Source organism: Meles meles, chromosome 9 (genome assembly GCF_922984935.1).
Source record: "Meles meles chromosome 9, mMelMel3.1 paternal haplotype, whole genome shotgun sequence".
NCBI lineage: Eukaryota > Metazoa > Chordata > Mammalia > Carnivora > Mustelidae > Meles > Meles meles.
Window position 1 is genome coordinate 19,418,737 of NC_060074.1, and position 16,653 is coordinate 19,435,389.

At 41.6% G+C, this 16,653-nt stretch overlaps 1 protein-coding gene across 8 annotated transcripts in view; it reads right to left on the reverse strand.

The window, feature by feature from the left end:
* Positions 1-16,653, reverse strand: part of PLEKHM3 (pleckstrin homology domain containing M3) — a 183,016-nt gene that overhangs the window by 147,086 nt on the left and 19,277 nt on the right. For all 8 annotated transcript variants that reach the window (XR_006820277.1, XM_046018922.1, XM_046018924.1 and 5 more), the window contains exon 2: positions 12,810-13,743. Coding sequence is in view for 7 of the 8 variants with exons in the window: in XM_046018922.1 (XP_045874878.1) it covers positions 12,810-13,410 (601 nt within the window). In the remaining variant the exon portion in view is untranslated. The remainder of the gene's footprint in view (positions 1-12,809; positions 13,744-16,653) is intronic.

The window sequence follows — 16,653 nt, forward strand, 5'->3', positions numbered from 1 at the left end:
TCGAACAACTGCTACTTTCTGTTTCTATCTTAAGTTTATTTTTAATATTTGGCTACAGACAAATCACAAGGTACATATTTATATCTAAGCTTTCATTAATTTATAGTTCAACCTTTATTTCCCCAGACCCTATCATCATTTCAACTCATTTAATTAACGTCCCACACATTATTGTAAATTGTTCAATTTCACAAATGAGTAGTGTAAAATCTATCTTAACTAATATCATAAATGATTCAGATGGAACCACTGACAAGGATTATCACCATTTCCTCAATTAAATAGGAAAGGCTGATCAAAATGAAATCACTGTACCCAAAAATTTCATACTGAAACCATGAGTAATTCCTTGTGAAAAAGAGGAAAAAAAAACCCAACCCACCCCTGAATTCATTTCCCCATTGCGTTCCTATTTGGCTGGTATGAAGACCCGGTCCAGGTCCTCTGCAGTGAAAACCCCTTCTTCCTCTTCTCGCCGTCCTGCAGGACCAGCGCCGCAGTTTAAGGACGACTGCTTTACTGCAGAGGAAGAAGGGCACTGTTCCCACCATGCGCCTCATTCATCTCTGTACAGCCAATCTGCCAGAGTTCCTCTTTTGCTATTATTTCCTCTACCTGTTCTCAGAAAAGTCTCCTTTCTCATGGCCACCACCTTAATCAAGGTTTGCTTGTTTGTTTTTTATTGTGGCATAACTGACATCTAACATTTTATTAGTTTCAGATGTACAATTCAGATGTAATGGACCAATATTTGCATATATTGTGAAATGATCACCACAGTATGTCTAGTTAACATCCGCCAGCATACATAACTACAAAACATTTTTTTTCTTGTTATGAGAACTTTTAAGATGTATTCTCTTAGCAACTTTCAAATATGCAATACAGTATTAACTAGAGTTGCCATCCCGTACATTACATCCCAATGACTTTTTATTTTATAACTAGAAAGTTGTACCTTTAAGACCTAATCCAGGTCTTAAATGAGCTCCTTCCTCTAGTCCTCCTTCTTCCTGGCCATCTCACACACTGTTATCAGGGTAATGCACAGCCCCTCCCACCCAGTAAAGTTCAAACTCCTTAAGACATTTTATTATGGAAAATTTCAAACACACTCCAAAGCACGTAGAAGAGTAAAATAAACACCCAGGGACCTATCCTTCAGCTTCGGAAATCAAATTTCTGCTATTCTTGTTTGGTATCTCCCACCCTTCTCTGACTCTGGCTTTTTTGGTTGTTTTGGCTTCAATATTTGAAAGCATATTGCTAACACTTTACCATTTCTAGTGTAAATACTTCAGGGGGTATATCTCTAATCTGACAGATAAAACTTGAATACACACACACACACACACACATACACATGCACACCCCGCTTTCACACCCAACAACATGAATAATCCTCATCTAATCTACAGTCTATATATGATATTCCCAGATTGTCTAAAAAAATTTCTTTATACAGATGGTTTGTTCAACTTAGGTTCACACATTGATTTGGCTAATACATCTCTTAAATCTCTTTAAATCTATAACAGTTCTCCTTTTTTTTTTTTTTTCATGCCACACATGTTTATTTAAGAAATGAGTTCACTTGTCCTGGAGAACTTCTCACATTCTGGACTTGGCCGAGTGTATCCTCATGGTATTGTTCAAATGTTCCTCTGTTCCCCCTGCTTTCTGCCAACTGCTATTTAGATCTTGAGATTCATTTAGACTTTTTTTTGGCAAGAACATGGTGCACTTAATACCCACTTCTAGGGGTATTAAGATTGTTTAGGGGGTTCAGAAGATGTTAGTCTGATCCCTCCATTATAATTTTCCCCAGCGACCTTTTCACACAATGCAGGCACTTTTCTCCACTCCCCCATATTCCAGCCAGGTGACCTGATGCTGTTTCTAGCCCTTACCCCTCCCAACCTTTGTGCATGTTCTCTCACTGATCTCCCTGTCTAGATCTCCCCTCACCTCTGCTTGGGCGTGTTTTCCTCACACGAAGGCTAGAACAAAATCTTACCTACTCTTTTTTAAGATTTAATTTATTTGTCAGGGAGAGCGAGCACACATGCACACAAGCAGAGGGAGCAGCACGCAGAGGGAGAAACAGGCTCTCCGCTAAGCAGGGAGCCCACACGGGAGTCGATCCCAGGACCCCGGGATCATGACCTGAGCCAAAGGCAGACGTTTAACCGACTGAGCCACTCAGGCGTCCTAGTATCTTACTATTCTTTTTTTTTTTTTTTTTTTTTTTTTAAATTTTTTTTTTTTTTTTTTTTTTTAAAGATTTTATTTATTTGTCAGAGAGAGAGAGGAGCGAGAGTGAGCACAAGCAGACAGAGTGGCAGGCAGAGGCAGAGGGAGAAGCAGGCTCCCCGCCAAGCAAGGAGCCCAACGTGGGACTCGATCCCAGGACGCTGGGATCATGACCTGAGCCAAAGGCAGCTGCTCAACCAACTGAGCCACCCAGGCGTCCCGTATCTTACTATTCTTGAAGACCTTCTTCATTCCCTCTAGTTGAAAACAACTGTCCTCCCCTGAACCCCCAAGGCTCTACGGCTACACTACTCTGATGACTCAGATTTCAGATACTATTTCACATTTATCACGTATGTATTAAATTATGTAACAAAATTATTCAAAAAATCAGAAAGAAATGTAAAAAGCAACAACAAAAAGTTTCTGCCTCTATACTCCAGCACCCACAGTCCTCCTGTGCAAACTATATACTATTTGATATGAAGCCCTCAGACAGGATATGTATGTCATAATATAAATAATAAGGGGAGGTATATTATATTTACTTACATGATTATATAACTGTTAAACAGTTACATACTTTCATTTTTATTACTTCATGCAATTTTATCTTTTTAAAAACCAGCACATCCCAGATCACAATAAATGAAAGAAACATTTAGGTAATCTAGTTTACCAAGAAGATCTGGAATGCCTGAGTCAGCACAATGAATGGAAGTCACAAGGATAGGATTGCAAAGATTGGGAAATGATTACAATGAAAGACAAAGAGCAACATTTTAATGTTTTCAAAGAATTCAAAAGCCCAATGTGGTGCCAATATTCTAAAGCCAAGTTATCTAGGCAAATTTAAAGGACACATTTAAATTCTTATTACAAGATTAATAAATGTGAAAGGAAGCCAAAGTGGAGAGTGAATGGAGAATAGCCAGACACTTCAGTGTAACACGGTCTAAGACAAGCCTGAAAGGACTGCTTTTCAAAGTCTGGCAGATATATTACATTTCTTCTGTGGTGAAAGGGGCTAGGGGGCTCCTCTGGGTCTCCTGTAAGTAAGAGCACTGAGACTATTCATGAGCGCTCCATCATGACCCGTGCGCCTCCCAAAGGCCATCTCCTGATATCATCAGTTTAGAAGACAATTCAACGTGTGAAGTTTGGGAGTGACATAAAATATTCAGACCATAGCACCAGTCAAACAGAAACTCATGGTGCTCAATTTCTATCATATCTTTAGTCCTGACTATTCATTCTTTTATTCATATAGTGGATCCCAAACACAACCCCCACAACAATTTTTCCATACTTTCTTTACTCTTCCCAAACACTGAACCCCACTGCCTCATTCTGTGCGCTGCAGGGGGCTCCTTTGCACCTACTGTGCTCGACTTCATGTCAGCGTTGCACTACCCGATGTCCTGCACAAGTGCTCTGAAGTACAGTGGCTAAGGCCAAAGGTGTTGGAGCCAATGAGCCTAAACTGAAATCACAATTCTGCACTTACTGGCTTGAGACCATAGGCAAATTACTTAACCTGAGTCTCAGTTTTGTCATCTTTAAGATGGGCTATCATAATAGTACTCTTGTGAGAAAGAAATGAGTAGCTCTGAGAACAATGCCTGACACATCGTGAGTATTCAACAGATGTTTCTTATTTTGGTCATCTGGTCTCAAAAGAATATTCTTGCCTCCTTGTTAAAGCTAACCCTTCCACCTCTACTCTGGGCCTAATTCCTTCCCACCTCTTTAGAATCTCTTCCTCTGCAACATCTAAATATTATCCCTCCACGAATCTCTTTTCTTCCTGTCTTCTAATACCCTAAGGTTTGTTGTATCTAGTAAAAAAGCATTCACTTGATCCTACCTCTTGTCAGGCTCAATCTGTCTCCTTCCTTCAGAGGCCAAATTCTCACACTGCCTCCACATCCTGTTCCACACAATCTGGATTCTGACTACTGCTGTGACCTCATCTCACATCATCTAGCATCCCTTCTCTCATTCCAGCCACATTCTTTTATGTCCTGTGAGCAAGCTGGGTGCATTACACCCTCTGAACTCTGAGGTTGCTTTGGAACTTCTCTCCGCAGCCCCACTGACTTACACGCCTCCCAGTTTTTCCCCTCAAAGGTGCCATCCTCAGTGAGGCCATCCTTTACCACCTTCAAGAGCCCCCTCTCTATCTTATACTTTGTTTTATTTCCTTCAAAGAACTATCTCCTTCTCCTGGAGGGCAGGGACCTGGATGTCTCTCTCAGCCCTGTATACTCTGTGGCTGTCTCCATAAATATTTGTTGAATATATGTACAAAGGACTCTGCTAGAATCTGTGGACACCAAATGAATCAGAAACAGATCCCGTCAACAGATCTATGGCCCAGTTAGAGCCCTTCTTTCTCTTTGGTCCCAGCCACCCTAAGTTTGGACCTCATCACTTTACAGCATGAAAACTGGCAGAGTCTTCTAATTGGTTTCCATCCCTTCCATTCTTTCCATTTATCAATCCATCCGATACTGGGTGGGGGGAGGTAGGCTGAGGGGAAGCAATAAATAGCATTCCTTCACTCACCCAAGTTTTAAACCAATTGAGACTGACGGACATTGTCAGACACATGGAGAACATCAGCCAGTTGGAAGATGCAGCTTAGGGATCCTCCTACCAATCTGACCCCTAGGACTACACATACTTACCTCTGAGTAATAAGCAGTACTGATTACCACAGATTACCCCTCCTGCGGGACTGCCTATGAAAGACTGATGGATGCAGGAACAGGTCTGGAGGAACAAACCAGAACCAGTGCTTCCTGTGAGAGAGGCTGAGTTATACACACCCAGTTCCTCTTCTAAACTTGCCTATAAGTTGCTCTTCCCTGGGCATGGAGTGCGCAAAGGGAAGGAAAGAGGCCAGGAGTGTTAGTCTAACTGATATCTCTTTACATAGACACAACACTTACAAGACAGGAAGTTCCCTGGTACCTACCCCCACTACCCCTTAACCATGTTGACTTACATACTTTTTATAAAATACCCCTTTAATTTTGACTTTCACGTCATTTTCAAGTGCTTCTTTGCTAAACATATCACACTAAGTCTGTCTGTCTGGCTTTGAAGGTCCTCCAGGACCTCAGACTACAAGTCTCAAGAACGCAGCCCTTTCCAGCTCAGCCTCCTGGCCATTCCACACACATGCTATGTTCGCCTCCATCCTGGTCTTGTGCTCAACCCTCTAAGCTCAGCCAAAGCATCCTTGCCTCAACGAAGACCTCTCTGACATTCCAGATTGTCTCTTTTCTTTATATTCCTAATTAACAAAACACAGCCTTTCAAGTCTTTGTCTTTCACGTCGTAGTTTTCAACTGTATTTAAGCCAGAAACTAGGGGGAAAAGCTTTAAATAGTTTTAGGTTTTTGTCCTCCTCATTAGAGGCACACAAGAGAAGTGGCACAGCCACAAAATACTGCAGGAACCAAAAAGGGGCTGTGCCTTGACATCTGAAATATGCTGCACAGGCCAACACGGCCATGGCTCATGGATACTTGTTAACAAACATTTATGGTAGAAATGAAGTAGGCTCGAGTGATGTCTTTTCTGAGAGCTACTTTGGAGACCTTTCTTTACAGGTAAAGGAAACTATCCCATTTGCTCTCCCTTCATAACAAACCCACGGAAAAAGATATATTATTTGTGAAGGCTCTTGTAGAAATAGACCTGTAACAGATCTGGCTACATAGTAGCTAGACAGACATACCAATTTAGGGATCTTTTCCATCTAAGTTCTTTGCTATGGGCAACAGTGATAAGAGCATTAGTCCACACGGTCCTGGTCAATTTCACTTCTAAGTGTGAACCCCACTAGGAGATCACAGACCCAGCTTCTTAAATGCAGAGGCTTTCTGCCTTCTGTGACAAGGGTAATCCTTAGTCTTTAAGAACTTTTTGACCCAGAAAACAATTCCAAACCAACTTCAAGCTATGCTCATTCACTGCCATGGTGGGCTTTTACTACGTTTCCCTAATCTATAGGAATTAAGTACAAAAGAATCTCCTATACTTAGGCCAGTAGATTTTAAGGTAAATGGCATTTCATTAGAGTATCTTTGGGTTACATTCTAGAATCATGGCAACTTAGAGTCGGAAGGACTAGAAATCCGAGGTAGAACTTGTCAGTTGCTTACCTCATTAACTAGTCCTCCCACTGCTTTACCAACCAGAACCCTAATCTTGTTCAGGTATGGTGGCAGATGCTCAGAGGAGATGTCCTCTCCCTTACCCCATGGAAAGAAGCAAGATTTGTTAAATCCAATCACAGAAACACTATTTTCCTTTGCCAGGCTTTGCTCGAGGGGTAAGCACGTGACTCTAGCTACTGAGGGGGGTGTTATTGGAGGCCACTGGAAAAAAGACCCAGAAGAGGTGCTCTGGTTTTCTTTCCTGACCTTGGCTATTGATATGTAAGAAAATGGCTCTTGGGACTGCTGTAGCTATTTGTACCAATGAAGATAAAGAAAAGATATTACCAGTATACTGAGAAGCAGAGCAAAAAGATGGAAAGTGCCTGGATTTTGATGACCCTGGCACCTCCTACATCTGAACCTCTTAGGTGTTCATTGATAGAGTGCCTGATATTCACTAAGTGCTCCACAGCTACCTATGAGATGGAAGAGAATGGAAGATGATAAATGGCCTTATTATTTATGCCACTTTTAGGTGCGTATGCTAGTTAACTGCTTCTGAAAATATTCTTAACTAATTTAACAGATTTGGAAAGAGATCCCAGGAAGCAAAATGACTTGGCCAAGATTATACCACAAGTGTGCAAGTTGAGAGTAGAGCTCTAACCTCCAAACCTGGAATCTAGATAATACCATGTTTATTTGTGGTGGAAAGAATGACCTAAACTTCCTCGGGCTGGAGAGACAACATTATTGGGTGATTACGCGTGGCCTCTAATGTCAGGCCTGGCTCGGAATCCTGGCCCCACCACATACTACTGCATGGCCCTGGGTGAGGTCAACTTCCTTAAGACTCAGTTTCCTCATTTGTAAAATCAGAACAATATCATCTATCATATTAAACTATTATGAATATTAAGTAAGATAACACACACATGTAGCACAGGGTTGAGTGTAAAGTTAACTCTCATTTAATGACAACCCTTACTGATAGTATTAATAACAAACTTCATTCAACTGAAGTTAAGGCAAGAGAGGCCATTTCTGTTTTGGAAAACAAAAACAAAACAAAGCAGTACTGTCCTGATGTTCTGAGTGCCAACACATAAAATTTAACCAGACACTTTGCCTATGATCATACTTGGTACAAAACAAAGTTTTCTATGATACAGTTTTTGGCATCAAAAAACTTCCAACCTAATGTGGGAGATGGATATACAAGCAATTACCTATCATTCACAGCAGAATTAAATGTGCTGTGAAAACATACAGTGAAAGAAAAAAAAGAATTTTAATTGAAAAAAATATAGAAAGGTCTCAGGGAGGACATGTCATTTGGATCAGTCCTTGAAAGATAATAGTGGCAAGGAAGGTCATCTGGAAGAAAAGAAAACCTAAGCAAAGGCTCAGGAGCTTGAAAGGACATGGCACATTCAAACATGGCACCTAGGTGGGGGGAGAGAAGGTGCTAGATAAGGCTGAGAAGACACCTGCACGCTTTATAAAACTTACACTTGATTTTGTAAAGAATGGGGAACCAATATTCATTTTTGACAACAGAATAGTGTGAACAGATTTGTGTTTTTAAGAAGGTAACTCTAGCAGTTTGTGAATTAGTGACTAGAGTTCTCTTTAGCCAAGAAAGATAAACCATATTAACAGAGCAATCACAGAAATGTTAGAATTAGAGTATGGGCTGGCGATGAGGCGTGTTGGGTTTCCAACAGCTGCCACAGGCCAGCATTTAATAATGTAACCAATGGAAACTATACAGCCATATAAAATCAACTTTCTGTGACCTATTTTAGCAACTTCTTTGTACTGACTAATCTTGTTGAAGGATGAATCATAAATTCAGCAAGAGACCATGTCCTGGTGACCTCACTTGCTCTAAGCCCACAGGAATATTCCCACCTCTATTGGCTCCAAGGCTTTTGAGAAACATCCTAATTGAAAAAGCAGTCATTTTAGTTTAAGTCCCAAACTTCGCTTTTTTTTTTTTTTTTAAGTGAAAGATTGGGGAAAAAGGGAATGGAAACAGAGTAACATAAAACTCAAGATAAAAAAAAAATCATACTGCCATGGTCTTTCTAGCTCTAAAGAAAATCTCTGCTTGAGACCTTCTCCTAAAGTACTTAGAACAAGAAGATACAGGCATAGAAATCATACCGGGTCACCAGAGAGTGAGACCAACTGACACAAAAGCCCAGCTGACCACTGCCCTTGCCAAGCAGATGAAAATGTGAACACAGTGGGGGGGGGGGGGGGGGGCGGGGAAGGAAGTCAGACTCTGACCGTCTGTTGAGTTTCAGAGCTCTATAGTTAATGCAAAGGATTTCTTAAAAAAAAGATTTTAAAAATTGCAACCACAGCAGTTCACCCAAAAGTAGAGTTAAGTTACAAGGCACACAGAAATTCTTCTGTTAAATAATTTCAACCATACATGTATTTCCATGATTTACCAATCTGACTATAGTTAATTAGCTCCTATACAACCATGAGTCAGGGTCAGTTCAAATATATCTTAAAATGATATAATTTTAGATTTGGGAGGGTCTTAGAGACAATTTAACCTGCTTCACTAGGTTTTTAATCAAAACCAACAGACAAGTGATTTTTCCAAACCTACACAGTGAGTCTTAACTGACTGTTCTTTCCACACACTCCTCACCTTCCTCTACCACGTGTATATGTTTACAGGTCTAAGTCTATGCGTCTGTATGATCTATCTTTCATATTGATGACACATCTAACATCCACATGTTCACGTGACTTTCTATGTTCTTACCTTAATTCATATTTACATTTGGATTATAATTCTCAGATGTTAGGACTCTGTCTTCCAATCTCATGGGAAATTCGCTGCCACCTGTGGCTGTATTATTACTCGTTGAATAAGAACAGGATGATAGTCATATAAAGGGGAAAGGGTTAACTACAGATATTGGTCCGAGAGTATGTCTGTACAGAACTAAGATCGGTGCAAGGACTAGCAATGATCCGTCCTGGGGGGAGAACTAGGACTGTCCCCCAAGGCTAGTTCCCTGTCATACCTTGCTACGGGCTGCCCAGGGCATGGCACTAAGGAGCTGAGCATGAGGAAGCTTTGTGTCCACTACCTGTCCTGAGAATTTTTAGAAACAACTGCCTCTGATGTGAAGTGAAGGATGTGCTAACTAACTGGACAGGGAACTCCTTCAACAAAGTACATGTGTATCAAATCATTCCAACATACGCTTTAAATAATGCCTTCCAACTTCGCAAATCATACTTCAACAAAGTTGGGGAGGGGGCCCGCCTCTGTTTCCATCTTGCCTTAGATCTTGTGCTTCCCAGTGATTTAAGACCTAACCTTTTCAACATTACTATCCTGTGCTCAGATAGTGCAGACAGTCTTAGCTGGGTTGGATTCAAGCTACAATCCATCAACCTGGTAGACCCACTGACTATAACCTTCGTCTACCTAGCACTGGCAACATTCCCTTGTAAGAAGCCTGTCCTGGGTCTGTCTCTGCCTGAGGCAATAAAATTTCTAGAATACATCTATCCATAGGCTTCTAAGTAAGACTGAAAAAGATAGCCAAAGATCAAACTAAACCCCAAAGCCCTCTTTCCATAGTTACAAATCCATGGGGTCACCTCACTTGAGCTCTTCTGTATAGCCAGTGTTCAAGAGTATGAAGGGAAAGTTACAGTCTTCCTTCCGTGGACTCGCTGGTCCCCTAAAGCACTGTGGCCAGTTCTGCACTGTCCATGTACTTTAGCGAATTTGTTAAAAGCAAAAACGAATCCTTGTTTAGCTAGGCCGCTTTGTGGTTCTTGGTCTTTCCTTGCTGGTGATCTCCTGAGGGATTAATTTTAGTTCCGTGATCAACCTCCAGGTCTCTCTTCCACACCATTTCCCGTCTTCTACATCCACAGGCCTGACTGCTAATAAGGCTTTCAAAGCAGAGGGTTCTAGAGACCAAGAACTACTGGCTTCCAGTGTAAGGGTAGAGCTCCAGCTTAGTGGTTAAGAGCATGGAGTCTGGAGAGAGACTGCCCACGTTCAAATCAAGGATCCACCCCGCACCAGCTATGGGACTCTAAGCATATTACTTAAGCTCTCTGTGCCTCAGTTTCACCACCCTCAAAATGGGGTCAGTAAAAATATCCATATTGTAGGAGTATTATATGAATTAAATAAGCTGCTACTACTTGTAAGGAACTTAAAATTAGTCAGTGCCCACTGTTACTGCCACCATTTTCCCCTCCTCCTCCCGGAACTGGGCTCTCTCACCCCGAGGACAACACACTGGGTGTCAGGTGTTGGTTCGGAGAGTGACAAGTAGGCTCCTAGTCTGTTTGATGTACTCTGCTCTCATATATCCCAAGCAAGAAGCTAGGGAAGAAATGATCTTCAAATGCAAAGCAATCATTTTCTTTAAAGAAACACTATCAGGGAACGAGGAAGAGTTGAGGAGTGATGCAAAATTACTTCAAATGATTGCCAACTTCAGAAAGACTAAAGGGCAAAGCCCAATTATCACACCAGGCTTCGTGCTCATCAAGCAGCAGTCAGATTCTTCCACAAAAGGGAATCCTAACTATACCCAGGCAACCCAGGAGTCTGCGAGGTATCTGGATACTCCTCCAAGGCCAGGGCAACATTCTGCCAATGGGAGGGGCTCCTTTATAAGCCATATCTGTTTGATTTTCTCTTATCACAAGGACAGTGCAGGGCAGTCTTTGAGATGAAAGCAAACCCTCATTCTCCACTGCTGCTAAAGAGCTCCACAGAGAGGATGTGCAAGGTATGAAATGCTAGAATATGGCACAAGGCTGGAGGGAAAAGAGGGTGGGTTTTTTTTCTAGAAAGACGCAAATTGCCTAAAGATGTTATTGTTGTTACTTTTTCAGCTTATCAGAATTAAATTCATTTCACATTTTAAACAATTTTTTTGAGCATAAACTATGTTCAGAGCACCATGTTAGGTACTGAGGATAAAACAATAAGAAACAGTCCCTTTCTCAGTCATCGGTAGAAGACAGCAAACAGCTGATCACAAATCAGAGTGAGGGAGGGAATGAATGGTTTACTTCCCACTAACAAAGCCGGTCATGAGAAAGCACACTGGAAGGCCGATTTAAGAAATACTTACTGTGAGGCCCTTTTATAAGAGACTATGCCAGAGAAAAGTAAGAGTGATTGGTAGTGTCTCTTCAATGGTCACTGGTGATTTTCAAATTTATTTATTTATCTATAAGATTTTATTTACTTATTTGAGGAATGAGAGAGAGAGAGTATGCATGAGTAGGGGAGGAGGAGAAGGGGGAGAGGGAGAAGCAGATCCCCGGCTGAGCAGGAAGTCTAATGCGGGCTGATCCCAGGATCCAGAGATCATGACCTGAGCCAAAGGCTAACGCTTAAATGACTGAGCCACCCAAGTGCCCCTATGAGTTTCAAATTTAATTAACAGTAGTAATATTATTAAATATTTAAGATACCTAAAAGAAAACGCTGGGGGAAATGACGAGACGGTTTGCCACACCTCGCAGAATTCATGTGCACATGTATGTGCATGAAGCATGGGGGAAAAAGAGGTACCCACACCATGAGGTCTGAACCAGCCTCTCCCACGTATGCCTACTAGCCTCCATGGGATGCCCTTCTCCCCCCTGCACCTCTCTTCTCTTCACCTTGGTTCCCACTGTCCTCTTGGCCCAATGTCCTCTACCGCAAACCCCTTTCTGCATCTTAGTGTCCTTCATGGGCCAGCTGAAACTCCGTAACTCTCAAAAGCCTTTCCTAACAAACCCAGCACAGGATCTTCCTCCCTTCCTCTGTCCTCTCACCGTCACTGTCACTTGCTCATTGAAACAAGTTCCAACAATCTAAAGTAAAAGAAAAGCTCCCTCACAAATATTTCAGTCGACGTCTATTTCCTCTCATTCCTGGTACCTTCGTGAGTGTCTGTTAGTGTCTGATCCCCTTGCCTTAAGTGAAAAGTCCTTTAAGCCAGGGATGGTATATTTACACATTTTTAATTGCTTCGTAGCACAAGGCTATGCCCCGTGTGTGATCAGAAGAACACCAACTGATGTGAACAAGCACTATCAAACTCTGTACAAAGGCAAATACTACACGAATTATGAGCCCACGCAGATTCTAACACACAAAGCTAGAAAGGAAGAGTTAACCGTAGTCATCTTTTCACTCAGCACTTCTTATGAAGACACCAAGAATGAGGCTTCAGGTAAAAGGTGAAAGCAAATGGAAGAGGGAGCTTATTAAGTAAGCAAACCCGGACAGGGACATCGGAGAGTACACTGCTCCTGAGGTAAAGGAAAGAGAGACAAAGGAAAGTCAACCATCGTTCAACAGCATCAGATATAAAAACATACCAGTATTCCCTTGAGCGTCTTCGACCTTATTTGGTGAGGACGACAGAAAAGCCGGCCTGGTGAAATGAGGGCCCCGGAGACACGGTGGCTGCTGCTGCAGAGGCATGGTTTGGAGGACTACCTTCCAGTCCACCTGGGTGACATCTGACCTTGACCGAGTATGACCCGGCTTAAAAGTAGAGGTCTCATCCAATAAGTCATTGACGGAACGAGGCCTGTCCCTCCGACGCTGACACACGTTGAAAAAGTTAAAGGTCGATGCTTCCTTTTGTTCCATCCAGGAAAGATTATCTGGGGCTGTCCCTTTCTGAACCATAAACTGTTCTTTGGCGGGGAAGACATTTTGAGCTTTGGTTTCTAAGAGCCTGCCCTTACAGTGGTCCCAAAGCAGGCCCCCCTTGCTCAGGGACACAACATGTCTGAGAGCACCATTGTCTGTTACATTAGTGAGTACCTCGTGCCCCACCAATTCAGGGACTTCCTGAATCCCATAAACCTCGGCTTGCTGCACAGCCTTTTCTAGCTTACTGTCAAAAGTACTAAAGAAATCCTCAGTAACTTCCAAGGCTGGGCTGATATCATCCACTTCCAAAGCTTCCATGTCGCAGGCTTCACGAAGCCTAAGGCTCCTCCGCTGGTTCAGGAAAGGGCTTCATGAACATTCATTCACCCAACAAAGAGAGGTGTGCTTCAGCAATAGCGTTCTGGAAACAACTGAAAGAAACCTTCATTTGACTGCCTAGAGCAGGCCGAGCACAAGGATAGGCCGAGCACAAGGATGTTTTTTCAGTCATTAAAAGCATTTGCTAGCAGCTAATGGCCATTAGCAAAAGTACAGGAAGACAAATGCTCCTTCGAGATTATTCTTCATTGAGATCTCTGTAAAGATAACAGGAAGTGCTTGTCAAAGCAATGCCATGCAATCCTTGATTTCCTGGAAGAAAAGAAATAGCACAACATTGACACATGGTTCACTGTATTCTATAGTACATGACACTGCCCAGCAATTTCCCCTCTCTACATCTCTTCAATGGCAGACATGCCCAGAGGTGGGCAACACCAACACAGAAGTTCCATTGTCGAGAGTACACATCACTACCCGCTTTGTGTTAGAACCTACACAGGGCAGGGTAGAACACTTGATAAAGGAAATTAAGGTCAACAGCTTTTACTCATACAGAAAAGCCTTTGAGAGCAATTGTGAAAAGACTGTCCTGGCAAGTCTCTGTGATATACTGACCTAAAATGTAAGCAAAGAGACTAAGAATTCTGTGTCTGGGCCTATACCATAATCAGTCTAAAAGTCACAAATACATGAGTTCTTTCACAAACTTTGAAAGTGCTAATGGTTTGTCAGGCTAAAAAGCACAAGGGGGAAGTACCCAGGGAGGCTCTCTGCCCTTTTCTTAAACCCAAATGCTATTGTGTTTGTGCTTCCCAGGCTTGGATTATGTAATACCTAATGAATGCCTCTGGACTTCAGAATTCCTCCAGTCAGCTTGAAAGAAGGGCTTCAGGCTCCAAACTCCCAGAGGTTTTGAGGATTGGTCTAGGAGTACAGGTTGAGCCTCAAGTTTGGGCAGAAAATACCCTTCATGAGCACTAACTCATTATCTCTGGGAAAGGTGAGATCGCCAAGGTCAGGCCTAATTAGCACAGACCTTGACAGTGATGCCGTTCAATATGGTAGACACAAGCCATATACAACTATTTAAATTTATGATAAAAATCAAATGAAGTTTCTCAGTCACACTATTACAATCCATGTGCTCAACAGTCACATACAACTTTGTGTTTGCACCCAAAAAATGAACCAACAAAACAACTATGCAAGGGGCTTTTTTGCCCTTAACTACTTACAAGTAGGTAAAATTAGGCAGTTAGCAACAACTCTGCATGTTCCTGCGAAGGTTCATAGATGTGCTTTTTTCTGTTTAAAACTGCACGATCTTATGGTTCATTAAAATCATTTTTAGCACTTAGGTCATTAACCATTACATTTAAATCAACAGTACCAATCTACATTGCTTAATATATGTAAATTAAACTAGTATATATAGCCCTTCATTTTAAAATGTGTCAACAGGTTTGCAGTTCACAGGAACTCTGTGGTTAATCTCTCGTGAAGTGATAATGACTATGAACTTGTCTACATTTTATATTTTGATACTTATTATGTTAGCCCTTATGCAGTAAGGCACTGATTGACTTTTAGAGATAAACATCAGTTATAATAGTTGCAAACAGAGTTTCTTTTCCTGCATTTACAGTTAATCCCTGAGCCTCCTGAATTGTGCAACAGGGTTTTACTATTACTGTAATTTTGAAACATAGGATTTTTAGTTTCATCTTCTACATCAGAAGCTATGAAAAAGAAATACATAATAAATCATAAAACTTTCTTTCTTTACCAAAATTTCAAATGAACATAATAAAGTGTAAGCAATGGTAATAATAATAATTATTATTATTATAATGGGCTCAAAATGGAGTCACTTGTGCAGATCCCCACATCAGCAAATCAAGACTTATACCTAATCTCAGCCTCAGTACTTTTAGCCTTTTGTGGGAATGTGACCTTTCACCAGTAAATCTGGAATTACCCGATCAGCACTAGTGAGGAAATCTGATTGCTAGATCCCCCAAAGAAAGGTGACCTTGCTTCCACCCCTCCTGCCTATAAAAGAGGTCCATTTTGTAGTGCCTTCTATTTACTAGATGGATGTCACCTGATTCATAAATTGTTGAATGCAGCCAAACTGATCTTCAAGTTTAATCACTCAAATTTTGTGGTTTTTTTTAACATAAGTTTCCCATTTTATAGAAGAGGCACCTCATATTCCTTTCCTTACCCCGTGCTTAAAATTCAGTCTGTAATCATAATAGAAAGAGAGAGTACATACTTCAAAGTGATTTTTTTCTTATTTTAAATCAAAATGTCTAGAAATATACTCTTTGTGCTCTCAGTTGAAGTACTCATAGTCTGTTTAGAAGCATATAACCACTGATGGCCATCGCTGCTAGCTTGTGGGACACTGTTACCTCACACATCCGAAACCATACACTGTTAGACAAGGAAGGGAACTCTAAGTCATCCCTCCAACTCCAACCTTTCACAGAAGGGGACATTGAGGCCAAGGGGTTATAAGGTCACATGAACACTTTTGCATGCATTAGGAAAGTCTTCAAAAGAAGGTGCCCTTTGGGGGCGCCTGGATGACTCAGTTGGTTAAACAACTGCCTTTGGCTCAGGTCGTGATCCTGGAGTCTCGGGATTGAGTCCTGAGTTCTGAGCAGAGTACCTGCTTCTTCCTCTGACCTCTCCCCTCTCATGCCTTCTTTTCTCTCCCATTCTTTTGCTCTTTCTCTCTCAAATAAATAAAACCTTACCAAAAAAAAAAAAAAAAAAAGGAGGTGCCCTTTGAGTTGAGCCTAAGAAATTTAGAAGGTATGGGCCTGAAAGGCTAGGAACAAATTAGAAAGACTAAGTTACTTTTATTAGCAAGGAATTTTCAAGTTTATTATATGATTTCCCATAGGCGATGCGGTGAGCAATATAGTGGAAAGGGTCTGAGCTCCAGGGTTAGTTCTGGGTTCAACTCCCAATTGTCTCTTATGAGCTATGTGATTTGGGGCAAGATTTCCCAGACCCACACCCACTCCGCTCCAAGTCCTTCTCTAGGCTAACCAGTACTTCCCATTATAGGAATTTTAATTTTCACTATTTAGTGCTTTCCATTACCTCTGTTTGGAACTTACGCAGCTATTCCCCCTCCTTTCTGACAGAAATACGCATTTAACCTTCTAATCACACCCTAAAAACTTCTCCTCTTTTCCATGCGAC